Raw genomic sequence first — 23,030 nt, forward strand, 5'->3', positions numbered from 1 at the left:
GTAAGGTATTTTGCCTTAGAAATGCTGCTTGCAAAGCATTGTTCCTTAGGTACAAATCAATGTGCTTCTGGGGTTTGATGTGGTGACTGCTGTATTCAGCATTTAAAAGCACTTGTGCTTAATCAGTTGTATACCTTAAAAGCAACAGCTTACAGTATCCCCAAAAAGCTTTAGAATAACTTAATGAACTTGATACCTGGTTAAATAAAGAAAATATTCTGTATTCAGTAAAAATCAACACATTTAATGAAATAGACTAACTGTTTACTGTTTAGTAACAAGTGTAGTGTTTTAAAATACATCATTTCATTGCATTGTACCAGGAAACCAGCTGACTACTTTTTTAATAAGATTGATGCTAGATCGAAAGCAAAATGAGTTTGACAGAAGTGCCTGCTATTCAGAAAAAGGACGCTAGAGTGTAGTGTAGCATTTATAGTGCTTTTACAGCTAAGAGGAATCAGGAAGTCTTCTGAACAGAGTATTGCTTGCACGCTGCCTTTTTTTTTCACGTGATGTGATAATGTTGAGTTATACTAAAGTTTCTGAATGTATAAACAGAGCTCCATTCTTCTGCCATCTATGGCAGATGAAGTGAATAGAGTGCTTTAATTGAAGATTCTATGTAATATTTAACTATTTTCCTAACATTTGTAATTCATCATGTGAACCTCCATTAACTGTATTTTTTGCTTACGTCCAGTTGAAGATAAACTGCAGAGAGTGGTAGATTTTCCTTTTAACAGGAGTATGTACTTTTTAAAGAAATTTTGTCTAATGGAAGGCATCCACTTTTATGTTAATGCTAGATATAGATTGGAGTGGGCTTTCTATTGTTTATTCATCTGTTTTACCAAAATAAAGTATAGTATACCTTCATTTCATTGTGTATTTATTTTATTTTTTTATTAATTGTGAAATGAAGAATGCTTAAATTCATATCTCTAAGTGACAAGATATGATGTTGTTGTGTGGATTGAGGGATACAGAAACTTAGATCTCCTTTTAGCTTCTGAAAGATGTGTGGGTACCAAGGCTACTTTCATTAAAAATCAATGGCAGAATTCACTTCTAACTTCATTTGGTGCACTGAGCTTTTAATTTAACTTGCTCTTTCTCATCTGCTTGTTTCAAACTAGGATTCAGACTTGTGCACTTAGCAAATAAAGTATACATGCCAATATGCTCTGTCTTTAAAATACTATATTAAATAAGGTAAAGTTGCATACGTAGACCTAAATTTCAAATATTAAAAGACCTATTGCTTTTGTGGAGATGGAAAAGTCAGTCTGATTGGTACTTGATCTGTGTTTTTGGAACAAGTGAATGCTGTGGGTGTAACTTAAACTTCAGTTGCTGTTTGAACCACTGGACGCAGCTGAAATATACTCTGACTAGGTCCAGCTAGCAGTGTCTTAATGCCTCAGCTGCTCAGGCTGCCCGTCCCCTGGCTCACTGCAATGTTGACTGTTCCACACGGGGTGCAAAAGAGCCGTGTTCCCTCATGCCAAGGTACCAGACTGGGATGGAGAGGGAGAAAAGGGCTGATCACTCACAATTTCTGAGAGTCCCCCGGGGGGAGGCTCTTTGGGCAGTCATGTAGGGGGCTAGCAGGCCTACCAGACCCGAGGCTGAAGAGAGGACCCTGCCCGCTACTCCTGGCAGCTCGGAAAAGATATCTGCTGTACAGAAGTCCAAGTGCCATGCGCAATATATTTTTGGTCCTCTTCTGGGTTATAATGAAAGCTTGGTGCAGGCAGAGAATCAGCACTGAGTTCTGTGTCTGATGGCTTTTATTGCCTTGGAAGAACCCTATCATTCTCCTGAAAACAGGCTGAGTAGCAAGCAGAAGCAGACTTCCCTTAGGCTGTGCTAATGCTTCTCTAATTTATCAGTTATGTATGTTCTTGTGTGTGAAAGTGCAGATGTTACCAATGCACTGGACTGATTTTTCTTGCAAATCTGTATAAAACTGTAGAAAAATTTGTCAGCATTTGTGTACATATACAGTTAAATAATTATTGTTGCTAACCTCAACAGAAGCTGAAATACTGCTAAAAATATAAATTGCTGGTGAGTGTATTAATGCTCACTAAAATGCAATAACATATTGGATGGATTTTTTATTTTGAAGCTTGCTGAAATCAGAGTGGCTAAGGAGCAGGTGCAGCAGCGGGGAGCCGCAGGCACAGTGTAGCCCAGCAGCAGTGGCGGTGGGCTGGGTGCTGCGTGGGGGGGGCACCCACTGCATGGCAAGAGCAGCCTGGGTTGTGTTTCATCTTAACGGCCCTTGCTAGGGAAGTCACACAGCAGGTGCTTTCTATGTTATGACCATTTTTGCTTCTCTGGACTGTCTTATAGCTTAGAGGACTCTGCCCTGTTCCAGTCTATGCCTTTAAGATAGTTTTCAGCTTTTTATTTTCAGTTCTAGTCAAGAAAATAAGATAATGGAAATATTTTGGACCAGATTAGGACAGACCTTCCTAATACATGATGTTATCTCAGGCAAATAGGCAACAACTCTAATTCTATTCAAGTAACTACTCACACCTTTTCTCCTTTTTCCTATATAAGCCTTTAGAAAGGGGTATAGGTTGGATTGTATAACTGGAGTTCATAAAATCCTGCCTACACAAAGTTCAGATTCTGTGTCTTTTCAATTAAAATTGATGGAGAGACGTAAATTAAGGAAGAGTTAGAAATGAAAACTTCAAGAGAGTCTCTTTGGCAGTGTTTATTTTTATAAGCATTTTGTATTCTTACGTTGGAAATCATTTGCTGCAGCATTTTCAGATATAGGCATTTCTTAAGCATCTTTTAAACAAGCTGCATGTCACCGTAAATAAACCATAGCTGGACTGAGCTTTATCACATACAGCCAATGGCACAGTTTCTCATTTTGTAATTATTATTTCAAAGGCTAAAATAGTAACAAGCATTGAGGAAAAACAACTCTTCAGTTTGAAACAAATATTGAAACCAATGCAACTCTGTAGTGCTGCAAAAAAAAATAATCTTCAGCTATTGGTATCCACAGACTTCATTTAACTTAAGAAACATTAATTTATGAACTTCATGTGCTCTTTAAAAATGTACTTCGGTTTTTACTTTATGCAGTTAACTGGAGTGTTCTCTGCATGTGTACAAATAGATTAAAGAATCAAGATGTTGATTCTGTAATTGTTGGAATTTTTGTTTTCTTTTTCTTTCTTGGATCAGTGGGTTCCTCTGTTCCCCAGGAAATTCTGAGCTTTTCCACAAGACTTTTTTTTTTGTTATAGGATTATTCTGTTTTGTCTTTTCTTTTGACAACCTCTAAACATCTGAGACAGATCGGGAATGATAAAGCTGGCAATATAAAACTTCAGTTTAACTTCTTAATCTTTATGTCTCAACAGCTCACTTTAAATGCCTACTGCTTCACCTTCTTCAGCAAATTCAAAGCTCCGCTAACTGTTTGGCATCAGGCTTGTCAGAGTGCCAGCTATTTTGCCAGACTATAGAGCCAAGATGCATGGAAATGTTAACAATCTCAGGCTCATTAGTTCTTGGCTTTCCTGGCCTTTCTGTAATGACTGGAGTGCTGCATAAGCTAAATGCTATTTTTTATTTACTCCTATTAGTTACAGTGGAAACCACAGTCAACTTTAATGTAAACAGTTGAAATAACTGAAAGACTGTTCTCCTATTGATTTGTTAATTTCAGTTATTTGCAAGGAAAGCTGCCTGCCATGGTCTGCTTCTGTATAATATATTAGGAAAATATACAAAGTGGATATTTTGTTATTTTCTTTTTCCTGTCTTTTCTCTTCTATAGCATTGGAAGGTATTTGTTGTTTATAATATGTTCAGATTAGCCTTGCAAAGCTGCCATGAACGTTACAGTCTAAAAAATCCCCAAACTGACTTGTTTGTCCTTTATTTATGATTTAGTTGGTCAGGTAAAAAGGTTCTTTGCCTTGGGAAATAGTTACATGAGAAAAATGCACAACTTTCAAGCCTAAAAGGTGGCATGGACCTTGTCCACATTTCTGAAGGTATTGATTTTTGTCTGTAGACATTCAGCATGAAAACATGTAAAAGAACACTCCTTGAGGACAGCTTGCACTTAACATATAGCATTCTTACATGAATCTACTAATTTTGTTGGGTAACCCATTACCTTCTATTGTAATATCAAAACCTAACGGAAATGTCCAAATTAATTGAAAATACTTATAATGCCGTTGCCTGTCACTGTAGTGTTATAAGCTTCTCCATAAAAACCACTTCATCCTTAAGTTATAGTTCTCTGAATACAGCTATCTCTTAAAATAATAATAATAATAAAATATAATAATAATAATAATAATAATAACTACTTAATGTTCAAAACTACTGTGAAAAAAAATAATAATGCAAAACAGAAGGGAAATTTGGAATGATACATAAACTACCAAATACTTGAAAGGGAAGGTTTATTCTTTACTAATTTTAGATATTTTTACAAATATGTGTTTTCTGGAGAGAAAAAAAAAAGTGTATTTCCTTACATGCCTAATTTTTCAAGAAACGCACATGCTGATGTAATTTTCCAAAAGGCAGGAATGCTATTGTTAGTGAGAACTCTGAGCTTGTCGTGAAATAGATGACTGCTTCCATCTCTAACCTCCAGAGAGTTGCCTTTTTGTCCAATTTTAGTCTTAAATCTAGGAAGAATGACATCTTGTAATCTTTGTAAGTAAGGCTTTTCAAATGTTTTGCTACAGCTGTTCTAATCCAGACCAGTTGAGCTTTGACTGAAAATCATTACAAACGGATAGCTGTTTGCTGCTGAAAAAGAAATGAGTTGGTGATCTAAATCCCATTTCCAGTGGCTGGATGTCAACAACAGAAAACTCCAAGCTCAAAATCAGCACTCACACAACAGCTTCTTTAAGGCTTGCGTTGAGAATCGTTTTGATGATTTTGCTTTTTGAGATACATTTTGTTGCTTTTTTCAGTAAGAGTTTAGGACGTAATTCCTGAAATGTACTGGGTTACTCTGAGAGTAAATATTAAAATGGGACTACATATAGTCTGTGCTCTCGTTCTGAACACTTATTTTGCTGAAGTTTATTTTGATCTTTTGAGTGTAGGAGCTGGATATGGTCTGTTGCTTTATTTTTTCCCCTCCCATTGCTGTATCCCCTGCCCCTGATTTCTCCGGTGGTGGAATACTAGGTTGATTCAAAGGCAGTTTTTGTCTGAAAAGATTGTCTTGCTTTTTGGGTGCCTCTGTTGTGTATCATGTGTCTTTATACAGTCACCAAGCCTGCTGTGTTGGTAGTGTCTTGAGGCAAGAGGAACAGATGCTATGTAGTGTCAGCTGTACAACTATCAGAAAAGTCCTCTGGAAACTAACTTGTCAGACATAACGGTAGCCTGTATTTAATTGGTCACTTTTATGATCATGTTGGTTTGGAAATTTGTAGTACTGCCTTGAATCTCTTCTGGTACAAAATGCTAAACTTAGTTTGGTATATTTTAGTGAATTGTAAATGTAGTGCTGCCGTGGCTGTTTCTGGAACTAGATGGAAAAGTTTTGAAACTTGTGACAGAATACATTGAGGCTTCGAATTAATGCAGTCTGAAAATGTGCTAAATGCGTGTTTCTGGGAGGGTGCTTCTCTGTTTCTGCTGGCACTCCAGAGCAGTAGAAGGAGAAAGTTGCTATTTGTAGACATTACATGGAGTCCTAACACTCAAACTCAGTGCCTGTAGTACATTAGCACAGTTCACATTCCCTATGCGTTGGAAAATGGTTTTCCATGAAATGTAAAGACATCAAATGACTTCATAGTTCTCTCATGGTATAGTGGTAGAGTTTTTGTATGAATTAGAACAAGTATTCCAGATTTCTGATCAATTAAGTCAATTTATTCCTGTGTCCGATTGCTTGAAGTTGCTGTCTGTAATTGTACTGAAAACGGTACAAAAGCCTTTGTGCAGGATAACTGTAAAATTTCTTTGAATCGTTACCTGTTTACACCTAAAGACAGTTTGTTTGCAAAGTAGTTGATGCATGTTGGTAACTAACATGGAAATAAGTTTTTTCCTGTTGTGTGTGATCTTTTTGTTGGATAGAATGTATGTTCTGTGCGTGTTTTTATGGAGGAGTTTAGCGGAATAATTAATCTTGTGCTCTTTAAATGCTTCTAGAGCTGATGAAGAGGTTGAGGAGCTGGGGATAAGACAAGTATTTGTGTAATTTGTCCAGGAATACAGGTTGACTAATCAGTACATATCATCATCAGTTTTGAAAGCTGTATTTTACTAATTAATATGCATATATAAGTAATCACCCTTTAAGTTACAAATTCAAAATTCAAAAGGTGCAAATAATTTTCACTGTAATTTGAATGCTTCTCTGTTTCAATATATTGTTTTACTCAGGAAACCAGAATACATTCCATTGAATTCACTGACTGCACCATTAAAAAAAATAAACAACAAAAGAAACCAAAACCATACACCTGCTTTATTTACTTTTAACTTCTTGTGGGTAGCAAAACCTCAGCAATGTGCCTCCTTTTAAATTTTTTTTCCTTTTTTCTTCCCAGGGGGCTGGTGCTATACAGGTTACCAAGTGGAAAAGGAAGTGCTTTGTTGAAAGTACGGTAATGTAAGCAGGAGAGTTAGAACCACAAAATATGATGACCATGAATTTCATAATCAAATCTGAAGTATGACAGAGATGGTATTTTGTTATTTCTGTGCCCCAGGGTAACTAAGCATTAGACTGAAGGACTACTAGCACTGCAACTGTGAGAAATATTTACATTATAATGTTACACAGCCATCTTGTAGTGCCTTAAAATTGCCCAATCACGTTATCTACAAACTGGCTGCTGCTGAGAAATAAGGGCAGCTTGTAATAATTGAAGCAGTGGTAATCAATGAATTGCCTCGTCTTGTTTAATTTTATAACAAAGGGAGAGAACTATGAGTAATTCCTTCATTTATTATTTCAATATTAGAATTCACAGTTTCCCTGTTACTCAGTAGTTTAAAAGCATGTGTGAGCTTCAGTTAACAAACCAGATCAGCAGAGCTTCTGTATTTGGGACATCAGCTCTGGAGTTTCTAGTTTAAATATGGCTCATATTTATTAGGATCAGAGGATGTGCAAATTTTCAGAAATCTCAAATCTACAGTGTAGACTTAGCTGGAGTGAACTTTAGGCCTTTCTTTAACGTACAGTTCAGCTGATGACTGTGGCAGTTTGACTCTTCTTGCAGGATCTATGCTTATTATCAGCACAGCTACACCTTGTAGATGCACTGGCCCTGTGTTTGCCAGATGGGCCTCAGCCACATAGAGGATGAGGTAATCCATTATTTCACTTCTGTTCAGCACAAGAGAGAGAGGCTTTCATTTAGTAGGGGTGGCTTCTTATCTTCCCTGAAAGTTGTGGCAATTGCATCAGGTCACATACTGTGTAGCCGTAGGGTGAGGGAAAGCAGAAATGTAATGTACTCAGTAAATTCTTTTTAAGATGGCAGTAAGCCCTATCAATTACAGAAGGCTACCTCGAAGGAGCTGTAAGATTTTGCTCAGAGCAATGCAGAAGTACATACAGACAAATTTTAGAGCTAAAACACAAAAAGAAAAAATTACATTTAGGTAATCTGAAGCCACTGCAATTCACATTGTATACATTCATTTTAAATTGTGTGGAATGACTGAGAATAGAAGAATGGCCATACTAGAGCGTATTAAAAGGTCCGTTTGCACAGGATACTGTCACCAGCCATGAACAGATGTAGCAATGAATGTATGCATACATCTAAAGACCAAAGGGTAAGCATATCATAGAATGGTTTGGGTTTGAAAGGATCTTAAAGATAATCTAGTTCCAGCCTCCCTGCCCTGGGCAGGGACACCTTCCACTAGGCTAGGTCAGTCAAAGCCCCATCCAGCTTGGCCTTGGTCACTTTCAGGGATGGGCCATCCACAACTTCTCTGGGCAGCCTGTTCCACTGCCTCACCAGCCTCACAGTAAAGAATTTCTTACTTATGTCTAATCTAAATCTAGCCTCTTCCAGTTTAAAGCCATTACCCCTTGTTTTATCATGACATACCCTTGTTAAAAGTCACTCTCCAGCTTTCTTCCAGGCCCCATTTAGGTACTGGAAGGCTACTATAAAGCCTCTCTGGAGCCTTCTCTTCTCCAGGCTGAACAACTCCAACCCTCTGTTTTTCTTTGTAGGAGAGGTGCTCCAGCCCTCTGAGCATCTTTGTGGCCCTCTTCTGGACTTGCTCCAGCAGGTCCGTGTCCTTCTTGTGTTGAAGGGCCCAGAGTTGGATGTTGTGCTCTGGGTGGGATCTCACACGAACAGAGCAGAGGGGCAGAATCACCTCCCTTGACCTGCTGACCACGCTTCTTTTGAGGCAGCCCAGGATACAGTTGGCTTTCTGGGCTGCAAGCACACATTGCTGGCTCATGTTGAGCTTCTCGTCAACCAGTACTCCCCAGTCCTTCTCCTCAGGGCTGCTCTCAATCCATTCTCCGTGCAGTCTGTATTTATGCTTGGGATTGCCCTGACCCACGTGCAGGACCTTGCGCTTGACGTGGTTGAACTTCATCAAGTTTGCATTGCCCCACTTCTCCAGCCAGTAAAGGTCCCTCTGGATGGCATCCCTTCCCTCCAGTGTGTCAACCACACCACACAGCTTGGTGTCATCGGCCAACTCGCTGAGGGTGCACTGAATCCCACTGTTTATTTCACCAACAAAGATGTTGAACAGCACTGGTCCCAATACCAACCCCTGAGGAATGCCACTTGTCACCTGTCTCCACTTGGACATGGAGTTGTTGACCACAACTCTTTGAGTGTGACCATCCAGCCAATTCCTTACCTACCGAGTGGTTCGTCTGTCAAATACATGTTTCCCAAGTTCAGAAACAAGGATGTTGTGCTGGACAGTGTCAAATGCTTTGCACAAGTCCAGGCAGATGATGTCAGTTGCTCTTCCCTTATGCACCAATGCTGTAACCCTGTCATAGAAGGCCATCAAATTGGTCAGGCATGGTTTGCCCTTACTGAAGCCATGTTGGCTGTCACCAATCACCTTTTCATTTTCCCTGTGCCTTAGCATAGTTTCCGGGAGGATCTGCTCCCTGATCTTGCCAGGCACACAGGTGAGACTGACTGGCCTGTAATTCTCCAGGTCCTCCTTTTTTCCCTTTTTAAAAATGAGGATAATATTTCACCTTTCCAGTCAGTGGGAACCTCACCGGACTGTCATGACTTCTCACATATGATGGCTGGTGGCTTAGCAAATTCATCTGCCAGTTGCTTCAGGACCTGCAGATGCATCTCATCTGGTCCCATGGACTTGTGCACCTTCAGGTTCCTTAGGTGGTCTAGAACCTGATCTTCTCCCAGTCTCTTCATTCTCCCAGTCTCTGCCTTTGCCTTCTGCAACTCGGGCAGTGTGGCAAGAGCACTTGCCAGTGAAGACTGAGGCAAAAGTCAGCCTTCTTCATGTCCCGGATAACCAGGTCTCTTGTTTCCTTCCGGAGAGGGCCCACATTTTCCCTAGTCTTCCTTTTTATACTTGACGTACCTGAAGAAGCTTTTATTGTTCCCTTAATGTCCCTGGCTGGATTTAATTCTGTCAGGGCTTTAGCTTTCCTAACCTGATCCTTGGCTGCTTGGATAGTCTCTCTGTATTCCTCTCAGGGTACTTGTCCTTGCTTCCATCCTCTGTAGGCTTCTTTTTTTATGTTTGAGTTTGTCCAGGAGCTCCTTGTTCACCCATGCAGGCCTCCTGGTGATTTTGCCTGACTTCCTCTTTGTTGGGATGCATCGCTCCTGAGCTTGGAGGAGGTGAGCTTTGAATATTAACCAGTTTTCTTGGGCTCCTTTTCCCGCCAGGGTTTTGACCCGTGGTCCTGTGCCAGTTATATCAATGAAGAGACCAAAGTCTGCTCTCCTGAAGTCCAGTGCAGTAAACTTGCTGTGTTCCCTCCTCACTGCCCCAAGGATCTCGAACTCCACCATTTCATGGTTACTGCAGCCAAGGCTGCCCTTGAACTGGTATCACTTTATCCTGATACTTCTCTCCTTTCTCCAACTGCCTTTAGCTCAGGGGACTTCCTGAGTTGGCTGTGGCTTTCTACCTTCAGTGATGGTGCTTCCATCTGATGGATTTTTATCTTACAGATTTTTCCAGTTTCCCATGAACTTATGTATAGTTCTTGTATCCACAGCATTGATCAGCAAAGAAATCTGTGGCCCTTGGTGTGAGGAATGACTCCTCATGTTTGTTTTTGACCTGGCTTCTCCAGCCTTTTTTTTTTTTGCACTCAGAGGGCGAAATGAGGCTAAACCAGAAGTTTGTGTAGTGGCATAATAATGTTCCCTGTTTAATTCTATCTTCCTTTCCTGGTAACACTTAACACCTGATCTGCGTTTTTGAAAACTGCCAGGCATTAAACTGCCATTTTCACAGCACTGTTTATCACAAGGCCTTACTCCTGAATGTCATGCCATATTAGTCTCAGGCCCTGCGGTTTTTCTCTATGTTGGCTTAGAATCGTTTCTTCCTAAGTGCATCATTTAATGTTTATCTACGTTTAACTTAAAACCACTCATTCTTTTAATAAAGTCCTTCTGTAGCTGTAGTGGTTGAGGTGGAGGATGCAAAATGTAATCTTAAAACCGTTTTTAATATGTGTTTGTCCTCTAACATAAAGTTAGCAAAAATAACATTTCTTCTCAAATTTTATAAAGTGTTTGGGCTTGTGCCTTTAAACTTCCAACACAGCTTTGTGAAACTCCTGAATGTTGTTTTAATGCATGTCTGTAATGGACTTGTGTTAGTATAAAAAATATATTAAACCATTACTATAAAACAAACATATGGTAACTTTGTGGCTTTTCTCCAGACTTCTCAGATGGGTTTTGACCTTAAAATGCTTGGTGTTTTGACCTAAACAGTAGAGAAATCTAATTTACTTGAAACAGCCATTTCTGTTTGGGCAGGCATGTTTCTTTGAAAGTACAAAGTCTAGGGCCTGACCTTGGCAATATATGTTGTAACATGAAAATGTTAGCACAAGTGATAGTAGTTTAAAATCATCAGCTTCCTCTTTATTTTAATATTGCAAGCATTGTTTCTAGAACATATGTTTGGCCTGCTTTACCTCTTTATATTTTTCCCTAGAAACATTTACAAATGCTGAGCATAAAATGATGACATTGTTTTTCTTTGCTCGCTCTGGGGTTAAATCCTTGCATTACATACCCTTGGTTTTCTGAATATGGGTGTAAGACTACGCTTATTTGCATTCCCAGAGTGGTGCCTTTTTTTCAGATGCCCTTTGGACATATTGTAACAAGGTAAAGGTTTGTCCTGAAGCAAGTGAAGACATTTACACTTGTCAGAAAATCATACAGAGACTTGGAAAGAGTTTTAGAATTATCTCACTATTTTCCAGGCTGCTGCATATTCACTTTTAGAGTATCCCTGCCCAGAAACTAGTGATCACAGTAAACCTGACACCACAGCACAGCACAGTCCACTGTCCAGATTAAATTCTGGGAAAATAGGCTAAATGTTATTCTGAATCTGAACATCATTAGTTCAGAAGTGAGTAATGGAAGGAAAGCTATGAGAAGTCTGGGCATGTGCATGGCTGTCTTTTGCATATGGAACACTTCTGCAAGACACAGAACGATTTTTTATTTGTTTGTTTCTCTTTTAGTCCCACCAATGTGACAAGTTACTTTGTCATGAGTCTTTAAACTAGAAATGCTGTATTGAAAGATAGGTAAGAACCCACTGGATAGCTTTGAGCTGTAGTGAAGTTGCATACAGGTCAATAATACTGTAAAAATTATCCTCTTTCAAATCCTAATCCCCACCCACAAACCTTTTCCTTAGTATTCTGAATATTACTGTTTATGCCTGGAGCAGATTGGTACTTTCATTTCCAGAAGTGGGAGAAAACTGATGGTCATCATTAAATACATTCCCTGGTGCTGCCCCTACTCTTTTTTTAACATCAGCTGCATATGTAAGGCAGAATCTTTAAAAAAAGGAAAAAGACAAAAAGCCTTTTCTGCCTACGTGGCCTTTCTCAGAGCAAAGGCGGCTTCTGTGGTGATGGAACAGAACTTCTCTTGTTCTGCAGTGCTTCCTGTGCCACCTATGTAGGCTGGTAATGTCAGTTTCACATGGGAATAACGTGTGTTTTTTTTTTTTTTTTTTGTCTCGGCACAATAACTGTTAGGTACCAAAGTGAAAGTACAGAAATAAGTCTCATGCCCCCAGGATGGGATTGTAAAAGTCCATATTCAATGTAATTAGGTACCTAATTGAGTGTTTAAAGTTATGGATATACATATGTAAGTAATTAAATTAGATTGGAAAGTATTTTATTTGTCATGGTTTGTGCTCTGCTCCCTACAAATCGAATTACAGGTAGAGTTTATTCTGTAACTACTTGAAAACACTAGCTGCTAGAAGGTAGTTTCCTTTTGTCGTTTGGGGTTTAGGATTTTTCCTTTGTGAGGTTAACAAAGCTTATAAAACTACCTGTGAAAAATCCAAGCCAGTGTGGAAAATACAAGAAGCATATGCAAAAGGGAGCCTTGAAAATAAGTAAGTTATATCTAGCCAACTTTGTTGTAGTTAAACAGCCTGAGGTCAGAAATCACTGGAAACTGTTTCCATCTGCTTGTGAGAGCTAGGGAACAATGAAGCTCTTTGAATTGAAGTCACCAGCTAACTGTTTTGGACCAGCTTTGTGTAGTACATTTTCGTGCCTTAATCTCTTCTCAGTAGAAAATGCCAGGGAGAACATTAACAGCTTCTCATGTTAGTGAAACCAGCCCTTTAATAATGGGGAGAAATTAAGGAATAACACTTCGTACAAAATTGAGTTCCTTCTAAATCTGATGATCCAAAAGAGGATGAGCTTCTACTTAACAATCAATGCACAGGGAACAAACCGCCTCTGGGGGTATTTGCGGCTTCCAGATTTAAAAAAATGTGTTTTTTTGTAAATTTCTGTTTAAATTGGTTACGTGTGAGAGAATTTTGGAAAAAAGTCAGTGGTACAGCACTGGAGAACTTCTGAAATTAGACCCACGAGAATTGGAAGCGAGGTTGGTTTCAGTTTATTCACAGTGAAGGTCCCTGGAATAGCCCACTGAATAGTGAAGTTAATGAGTACTTAATTTTAGGCTCAAAGCCTGTCCATTAATACAACAGAATATGCCAAATGTATGCAGGATTAACAACAGGAAATTGCCAGCACTAGGAGTATGAAGGAAAGACAGACAGCAGGCCACTGGAACAGTATACCAGAAGAGTGTATGAGAACAATTTCCATTTTGTCATTGGGCTGATTTCTTGGTCATAGGCCTTTTAGACTAAATATTTGAAAATACTTTTTCTAGTGCTTACTTTGGTCAGTACCAATTCCTTTCCTTGCATCAGCAATGCCCCCACTGCTTTGAATATAGGTTGTTGTTGGATAACATTTAACTGTATACCCTATGGAGAAGGGAATAATATCTGTGTCTCAATAGTTGGGGCTAGAAGTAGGGGGTTTAAATTAACACAACCTGTGAACTGTTAAAAGAGTAGCTTATCTATTATTGCATTTTTATAGTGCCAGCATTTACTGGTAAGTACTAGTGTTTGACTAGGGAACAGTTATACTGGCTTGGATTACTGCCGCATTACTTCCTACACTTGACTGAGTGTGTGCTCTTGAGGATAAGCAAGTGCAGCGTCAGGCAGGCACACCATAAACTTTATCTGGACCTGTCTGTAGAATTCACTTCTGCAAATCATGTCTACTGCAGTAATTACTTCCTATCTCTCATGTGTGGTGAACATATAAACTGTTACCAATAAAGATTATGAAGAAGATGCAGGTGAAGTTGTACTTCGAGTCCCTAGCATTATGCTGAAGATCCTGACTTTATACTTTTTAAACTCAGAGAGCTTTGTTTGCAGGGATAGCATAATTTTTAGTGGTGAATACTGGTAATAGCTTCACTGCTAAGGAAATATTTCGTTTTTGTGAGTTACTAAATAATGTATAAAAGAAGTTGTAGTGACTTCTGTGTGTGCACATGCGTGTATGTATGTATGTTTTTAATGTAACAACTTCAGTTACTCTATGTATAACTTTGAACTTAATTCTTTGCTTCTGTTTATCCTTGATCATTCAGCATATTAGTTTCATGCCAAGCAATATTTAAGTTCATTTGTTTACATACGGTTCTTCTGCCAGTCATATTAACGTTTTAATTAATATTTTAGTTTTCCTTTTTCAAACTTAAATTAGAAGTTTCTGATTTCATGCTGCAGGTCTACTACATATTTCAGCGTAGATGGAATTAGAAAAAATGAACTCAATCATAAATATAGCACGTTTGGGGTTTCATATGTGTATACATATAAAATTTTCAATTGTAATTTATTATAAACGTATCAATTATAAATATTATATATTCTGACATTTTATAAAATTGTTGAAACACTAAATTCCTGTGACAAGCAGTAACAGACTTCTCTGGAGTATGGATGCTAGTAAGTTGCTGCTCTTGAAGGTGATGAAAGGATTTTCAGAGTGCTTTAATCCTAACCAGACCACAGGAGGGGTCTGAACACTGTTCTCAAAACTCTATTTCCATTAAAACCTTACTTCTTTATTTTTAGAAATAAATGGAGTTTCAAACAGAAAATGACACCAGATTTAATACACTGTGTTGAAAGGGGAAGTTTTTAGTGTGCCCCTTGGGATGTAGTATGTATTTCTGCAATGTATTTATGCCATCTTTCATAAATTGCTAATTATTTTTATTGTTCTCTCTCTCCTATCTGTCATGTAGCCGTCCTCAGAAGGTGTGTTTATGTCCATTCCTGCCAGTACATCCACTAAAGGTCTCCACCTGCTTGTATATAATTCAGCATCCAGCAGAGGTGAGTAAGGCTGTGGTAATTGTTGTAATTCAGCTGGAATCTTAATGCAGCAAATGGTAGACAAGAGGAAACAGATATGCTGTTAGCATCATATAATGATTTTTCCTGTTGAACTTGGTGATTGAAAGGCCAGTTCAGCTGAGTTATTTTACCTTTTATTCAGTTCTGGGTTATTGTGTATTCTGAAATCACACCTTATTTCTGTAACTTCCATGCTTGCAAGGCATCTTTTCTTATCTGCATAGTTCTGCTAGAATCTGAAGTCTACTTGCCTTGGTACAAATTGCAAGAATTAATCTTGACTTGCTGTCTCACTGAGGTGCTCAGAGTTGATCCAGGGAGGAAAGTGTTTTGATTGTAGCAGTGGTCTTTTATTGACATTAGTGGTCTGTTAAAAACATGAATTAAGCAATTCATCTTAGTGATGACCTTAGCTGTTTACCCAATGAAAAACTATAGTTTAGCTTCAGAACCATATGTTTTGGTTTACCTAATAGGAGAATTTGTGTTCATGTTTTCTTGTCTGTTACCAATGGAGTGTGGTGATGGATTGTAAGGGTTTTAGAAGCTGGACTGCAGTTACACAGATCTGGATAGATGGTGGGTCTACAAATTAGACTATGAAGTTCAGAAAACTTTACTCTTCTGGTCCAGCTGTTTACTTAGTGTTGTACAGTAGCTCAGTCATTATGTAGAGAGTCTTTGCCTGAAGGAACTTAGGCAGAATGTAAAAGAGCAAGTTAGAGAAGGGTTCTATCACAGAGAAACTAAATGTGGAAAGAATGATTTTTAATTGGCTACTTATAATACTTACAATAATACTGTTTTGTGTTACTTCTTATTTCAAAAGTACTGAAGTATATGCTTAAGTCACTTGCTGAAAAAAAAGAAGATTAATGTGCCAGAGAACTTTGAACTGGCATTTGAATTGTGCTGGATTTCTTATTAATGATGGAAGGTATTAGAAAATGTTTGCAGATTCTTTTTAGATTTCATACACTGTTCCTGTTTTCTTCTGAAAAGCCATCTACACTTATTAATCAGCAGTCACAACAGCTGTCTGTTACAATGGATGCAGCTTTTCCAGTACTGTGTGTTGTGTAATGATAATTCACATTATAAACTAGTGTTGGAAGACCACTGTTTCAAGACAATCCGGGAGAAAAAAAATTACAATCTGACTATATGAGGGCACTTGGCTTGTCAAAAATAAATCAAGTGATAGGAAGCTAGTAATATATTACAATGATCTTTGAAAGTGTTTGTCTTAGATGATCACAGGTGATGCTTTTGACTCCAGAACAGCAGAGGCATACCTGACCAAAGGTAGATTCCCTTTGCTGTGGCTGCTCGTACTCTAAATACTCAAAATCAGTCTTGAAGGCAGATAAGCCTTCTGAACTGTATCTGATCCTTAACTGCCATTTCATTACAGATAAACTCTAAGAGTCTTTTTCAGAAGTATCTTATTAAACTAACTAGATAGTCTTTCCCCTTCTGCACATGAGTGGTGACTCTCATCCTCCACGTGCTTCATTACTTGTTGTCTTTGGAAGTCCTCAGGAAGTCCTGGTGAAGTAAGCCACCAACTATGGTCAAATGGTGCTATTAAGACTTGTATTCAGGTGAGATAGTAATGTAGGAAGTCAAAAGCAACATTTCCTGTGCTCTGATTGATGTGATTGTGTCTCCACATTCTTACTATCCAGAGGCCATGGTGCCAGATAGACTGTGCAGGTATCACATACTATGAAAGAGAGAGAAATAACTTATTACAGAGCAGTGGATCCCAGGTGAGGAATCCTGTCGTCCAGCTTCCGTTTTGCAAATAGATCATGAATTAATTAGATTTTTATTTGTGAAAGAATTTGAAGAGCTATCAGCATTCCATGTGAAAGGGTAAATACTTGTTTTCTGAATAGTGTTAGTGTACCATTGTTCATAATGAGAATCATTTAAAAATTAAGTATATAGAAACCCAGTATCCCAAACCCAGCATCAGAACTAGTGGAAAAGTGAAGGAGTTATTTCCCTAGCCTAGTTTATTTTTCTTCTTTGCATATGGATATATATACAAGTAAATACAATATTTTTTTCATTTTTTCCTTCTCATGCCTACTGTTATGAACCTTAGGTCATAAGTGGCATAGCTAGGTGTATAAACACCTGTACACATTTTTATTATCTTTGCTTTTTATTATTCTTGGAGTGATTTTTATTATCTTTGCTTTTTATTATCCTTGGAGTGATCTCCAGCAGAATGTAGGCCTTTATGTACTTTCCAAATTATGAGTAACAGGTATAACTTAGGACAGAACCCTTAAAGCATAGCAGAGGATATCTGTTCAGGTTGTTCTTCTTCCGTGCCTTCTTTCTTTCTATAAGTCTAAGAATCTTCAATATTAAGCATCTGAGAAGAAATCTTAGATTGTGTGTATTTAATGAATTTGTATATTGATCTAACACCAGTACTTAGCTTTGACTTGATCATTATAATACTCCTTTTGTATAGTGTTCCTTACTGAACAGCAAGAATCAAATATAAGAGGAAAATTTTTACTAGTTGTCCTAAAAATTTATGAACAAAAATGGAGGAAAGATGTATCTGCTGTCTTCAATAAATATTTTTATTAGTTAGAACTGCCCTGTTCATTGTAGATGAATAATGCTATGCTAACAAAAGGTACCACTAATGCCAAGAAAAAAAAGAAAAACAGTTGAAGTTGTGTTGGACCTGGCTGCGATGGAGTTAACTTTCCCCATAGCAGCCCTCATAGTGCTGTGCTTTGTATTTGTGGCTAGAACAATGTTAATAATGCACCAGTGTTTGGGCTGCTGCTGAGCAGTGCTTGCACAGCATCAGAGCTATCCCTCCAAACCCTGCCTCCAAAGGCCAATACCCTGGGGGCGGGCAAGAGACTGGAAGAGGACAGAGCCGGAACAGCTGACCCAAGCTGACCAAAAGGATATTCTCTACCGTGTTATGTAATAACAGCTTGGGAAAGAGAGGTAGGGTGAGGCATTTGTTACTCATACGTTTGTCTTACGGAGCAGCTGCTACACGAGCAGAGGCTCTACTTCCCAGGAAGTGGCTGGACATCACCTGCTGATGGGATCTAGAGAATAAAATCTTTTTGTTTTCCTTTGCTTCCGCATATGGCCTTTGCTTTTCTTTATTAAACTGCCTTTATCTTGACCCACGAGTACATTTTCATCTTATTTTCTCCCCCTGTGTCCTGCTGAGGAGGCAGAGTGATAGAGGAGCTTGGTGGGCACTTGGAGGCCAGCCAAGGTCAACCCACCACGTAAATCCTCCAATCCTATTTCTATTTATGCACTTCAATGGTCAAATAATGAATAAACAAAGAGTTGCAAATCAGTGTTAGAACACTTACAAGAACAAAGGAGAGAGTAACTGCTCACTTACAAACCAGTAAATGGAAAATAGCCAGTATGATAACAAATAGGTTGTATATAGTCTAGTTAACTACAAATGGTTTTTAATGAAGAAAATGATGAACAAATGAAGCCTTTTTTTACTGTTAGTTTGACTTAGCTGTTCTTAAGCTTCTGTTCTCAACCACTTCCTTTCAGCTTTGAATTTTATGTTTTATCTTCCTATAAACATGGATTGTTTTTTAGATTGGAAAATTCCATTTTCCCTGTTGGTAAGATAAATTTATTTGATACAAAAGGTAATTCTGAAGTAGTGCTGTGACGTTGGAAGGGAACAGTTGAATGACTTTCCCTTGACTGATGATAGCTCTTTTGTTTTTGATTATCAGAGACAAATAATTGATTTTCTTATAGCTCCTTTATTGCCACTTCTTATATTCCTGTGAAGAGGGGAGTCTTCTGACTAGTGAATTGGAGTGTTATTTAATTATGATGAAATAAAGACAAATAATACTGTACCACTGTGGATGGCTTATTCTCCTTTGCTGAGATAGAAAAAAAATCAATGGTAGTTTGAAGGATATTTCTCCCTCCCCTTGCTAGCACTTCATTCTGCAGGTACTTTGATCTTCTTCTGTCCCTAGGAGACATCATGCTGCTGCTGCTGTGCAAAATGGTGGCGGATGTAGTAGGACAACTTATTCCTTCAACTCCATGATGTTTTATTTATAGCAGATCAGTAGATATGGATCAGAAAAAGCAAAATTAGTACATGTCTTAGGCAACAGCGATAGAAGTCTTCACAGAACTAATTTAACAGCAGTTTGGTAGCAAGACAATTTATGAACCGCAGGCAGCTGCACATTGATACTGTGGAAGGTAAGAGCCTCCCAGAGAGAACTGGGAGAGCTAATCCAGGCCTTATGTATTCACAAATACTGAATTGTTGATATATGGCTCATAAATCAAAAGACAGACCAACCACCCCCTGGGTTTTCATTAATTAATCCTGTGGTTTAGGGGCCGATCTTTGGATTTTCATTGTCTGAATTGTGAGCCATTCAGGTTGAGAATATTGTAAGAACTCATTTCTTACTGGGTTTAGGGCTTTCGTAATCCTCATTTGACGTCTAGTGTCTTGCCTCCTGCTAGATTCAGCTAATAAACTTCCTTTGTTCCTCTGGTAATAAATAAAATAAAGGGAGTCTTTCACTCAGTTTGTAGTGTTGAATTGCTGTCTCCATTAAATGCAAGATAAACCTATGCTTCCTCTTCCTTGATGGGAAAACAAAAATTGACTTCCTAAATATTCTAGCTCAGTTTGCAATACTTCTTGTCTAGATCAAAATGAGTGTGTTCCCAGCTGTGTTAAAGGACAGAAGAAGATTGCTGTGTTTGATAAGTAGATGTTTGCTTCAGCTGGCAGTACTTCCCTCTTCCTTCACTTTTGAATCTCTGCTCCCACACAGCACTCTTTAATTCTCTTTGAGATCTGAAGAGCTGCACACCCCGGCATGACAGTCAGCTTCCTCATCTGTGACACAAAGATGTAGCCAAATGCCTGGTCAACACAACCTGTATGGCACGAGATGGAGTACTCATGTCAGTGTTGGCACCATTGTCCTGGTTACTGTGAAGTCACAGCAGAGTGGAGATGTTTATATTTCACGCTGTTTGTTCTGATACATCCAGTGCTTTTATTTTTAGTACCAGTTAGTGGAAATCAAGCCCTCCCCTCATTTTCCAATATTGAGACATTAGCGCACCAACCTATTACATTAATGCTAAGACTAGTTGTTGCCTACTTTTTATTATTCTCTGAAGTTTCATTGTTTTTTTTTGATCCTGACAGCCTAGTTCAAATTTATGCTGATGATCATAGATTAGTTAAGACTAACTTTAATACTGTCAATCAAAACAATTATTTAGATGCATCAAAATTGGGTATTTTTTCTTGAAGATCTTTTTTTTTTTGTGTTATCTGGTAAAATTTCTTCTGTGTCTGTAGTCAAAAGAACTTGAAAGTAAATGGAAACATTAATAATTCATAGAAGCCCTCCTTGATTTTATTAAAAAGTGATTTTTCTTTTTCACAGGAAAGTCGAGTGTTAAGGACGGTACCTTTGCTAGCAGCTTGTCTTCCTCCAGACAAATGTAAAATTCTGGTTGGTCGACGTTTCAGTGAAGACAGGTGAGTGGGATTGCCTATGCATTTTCTGATCCTTTGTAAATTATGGAGATTTTTTTTCAGTGTCTTTATTAATAGCCAACAATGTTCTTATTTTTTATTTTAAGCATGCACATTCACTTTTGGTATATGCTTCTAATTTCCAGCAAAGATAAATTGTGTATAATAGTCAGAAACACTTAATATGTCTTCCTCTACGTTGTAGCTTTTACTGTCTCAGTTTTCAGCTCTTGGAAAGTTCAGGTGGCTACTCTGCAATTCTTAGCTTTTTGTATTTCTGTTCTTACCTAGTACTAAGTTTATCTTGCTGTTCTCTATAGTTCTATTCATATTTACTTTGTCTGACAAACTATTTGGTATTACTTAAAATATAAGTAATAGTTTCTACTCGAATATGGGATGTTGTACTTTAGAAGGGAGTCCAGTGGTAAAAAACTCTTAGAGAATATATTTTTTAAATCCTTTCCTCTTTCTCTTAAAATTAATTACAAAAAAAAAGCATAGCTTTCAGAATTTTTTAATTTATTTTTTTTTGTTTTTTTTCTGAGACCTTGGACGATGCTGGTCTCCCACATACTGTCTTTAATTGTAAGTAGATGAAACTGAGTCTTAGAAACCAGTTCTTGGGACAAATGCCAATTAAATTTTTTTACATACATTTTCAAGAAAAGCAAATAAAAATTATGAATACTGATGAAGGAAATTAATTCTAAAATTGAGTTTAATCTTTGGAGAAAACCTTTTGTAGAGTTCAGTGAACAAAAATGTCAGAGGTCATTCAGAGTGGTGCTCCCACACCTTTGTGCTGCTGTATAGTAACTAGAGCACGTTAGAGATACACTTCTTTTCTGTTAGTCTTCTATGATAATAACTATAATAATAATTTAAGAAGTTCTAAGCTACAGGGAAATTGTATTGTCTTCCATTAAACCTGAAAATGAAGTAACTTTTCATATTGATGTGCACAGAATGGAATACTATCAATACAGTCTGCTTCTAGTAAATATCCTTAGACTTTTCTTTAGTAGTTATGTTGGCAGTATTAAAGCTTCTTCAAGTTTGAATCCAGAGATAGTTCTCTAACCTAAAGGATCCTCTTTAGGTCAAAACCAGTTGTGGAACATCTCAGCCTCAAAATAGTTTAAATAGATTCATAATTACTGAGTCCCTATGACGTTTTTTTGCCATAAAACATACTGGAGATGGTGAAAGAAATGAATGTTTTCCTTAGGTAAAGATGAATTTTGGTGATCTGACTTAAGCAGATGCAGGGTTAAAAGTGATTAGGCAGTAGTCATGGCTCTGCTCTAAATATCTACAGTATGCCTGCTTTGCATTCTGCGCTCCGTCATGGATTTCATGCTCACCTTCCTGGGAGGAGGAAGGATGAGGAGGAGAGAAGAGTTATTTTCCAGCTTTGCAATGTGTTATTTCTACATTTTTTTCTTAGCTGTATATGCATTCTGACCATGTTTTAGTCCTTGTTCCTTATTTGTAACTAGTACTCGGTACTTGAATAGCTGGTTAGTGGTTCATGTCAGTGTTATTTTGGACTTCTGGTACCCTTTCAGGCTGCAAAGTGGGTAGATGTGTTCAGAGAGCTCACATTAATCACGTGGAGCGACTTAAGTTCCTTCTTTGTTGTGTTATGTTGTAGGAACAGACACCTACAGGCAGAGGTAGAAAGATCCCAGTGTTTATGGTGGATGGGGAGGGCTGTACTGGTCCCTGCCCTCTCAGAATGAAAATCTCTGCTAATGGGACTTCTAAAGCCTCATAAATTGCAGTGGTTCAGCTCATGTTTTATGGCATATTAAACTAAACAGGGCTTGGGTTTTTTTTTCTGGTTTTCTTAAACACCATGCTGTCTGTAAGCAATTTGGTAGCTGCTGTATGAGCGACTTAATCAGCCTTGCCCCAGTCAGTCTTGCCCTCTGTCTTTGTTACTTTGAAGAAAAAAAATTATTAAAGAGTGCTTGCTGATACATTTTATAGGTATCATTGTTTTGAAGCACATTAAGGCCATACCTTTGCTTTTTTTTGAAATTTTGTGATATTATTACATCCATTGCAGCTTCCACCAGAAGTGCAAGGATTAGAAGGCAATAGAAACAGTATAACTCTAAATCTGTGCTTGCACTAATCTTAGATATGGGCAATGCCTGCAGATGGAGAGGTAATGCAGTGCACACATTCTTTTTCTGCATCCATACAGGAGCCTTACCATGTGGCAGACCTGGGTAAGTGGTGTCCTTGATGGTTGCCCTTATGTTTGTAAATTATCAGAGCGGAATGGTAGTGGGTGTATTTGTATTATCACAGGATCCAGCTGCTCTTGGCAACAGCTCTGAAAACTTAGAACACTTCAGGGTAGCCTTTGGGAGCACAAATAATTGTCATTATGGATTTGAGTGAAAATTAAGCCGTATTCAGCAGCTGATATTTTTTAAAGTCTCCATCATAAGAGCTCTAGCAG

At 38.1% G+C, this 23,030-nt stretch overlaps 1 protein-coding gene across 2 annotated transcripts in view; it reads left to right on the forward strand.

Annotated features, from left to right (window-relative positions):
- Positions 1 to 23,030, forward strand: part of DTWD2 (DTW motif tRNA-uridine aminocarboxypropyltransferase 2) — a 91,791-nt gene that overhangs the window by 14,943 nt on the left and 53,818 nt on the right. For both annotated transcript variants that reach the window (XM_086770486.1, XM_086770487.1), the window contains exons 2-3: positions 14,880 to 14,970; positions 20,463 to 20,557. In XM_086770486.1, coding sequence (XP_086626612.1) covers positions 14,880 to 14,970; positions 20,463 to 20,557 — 186 coding nt within the window. The remainder of the gene's footprint in view (positions 1 to 14,879; positions 14,971 to 20,462; positions 20,558 to 23,030) is intronic.

This window comes from Chlamydotis macqueenii, chromosome Z, assembly GCF_036417535.1.
Source record: "Chlamydotis macqueenii isolate bChlMac1 chromosome Z, bChlMac1.mat, whole genome shotgun sequence".
Taxonomy (NCBI): Eukaryota; Metazoa; Chordata; class Aves; order Otidiformes; family Otididae; genus Chlamydotis; species Chlamydotis macqueenii.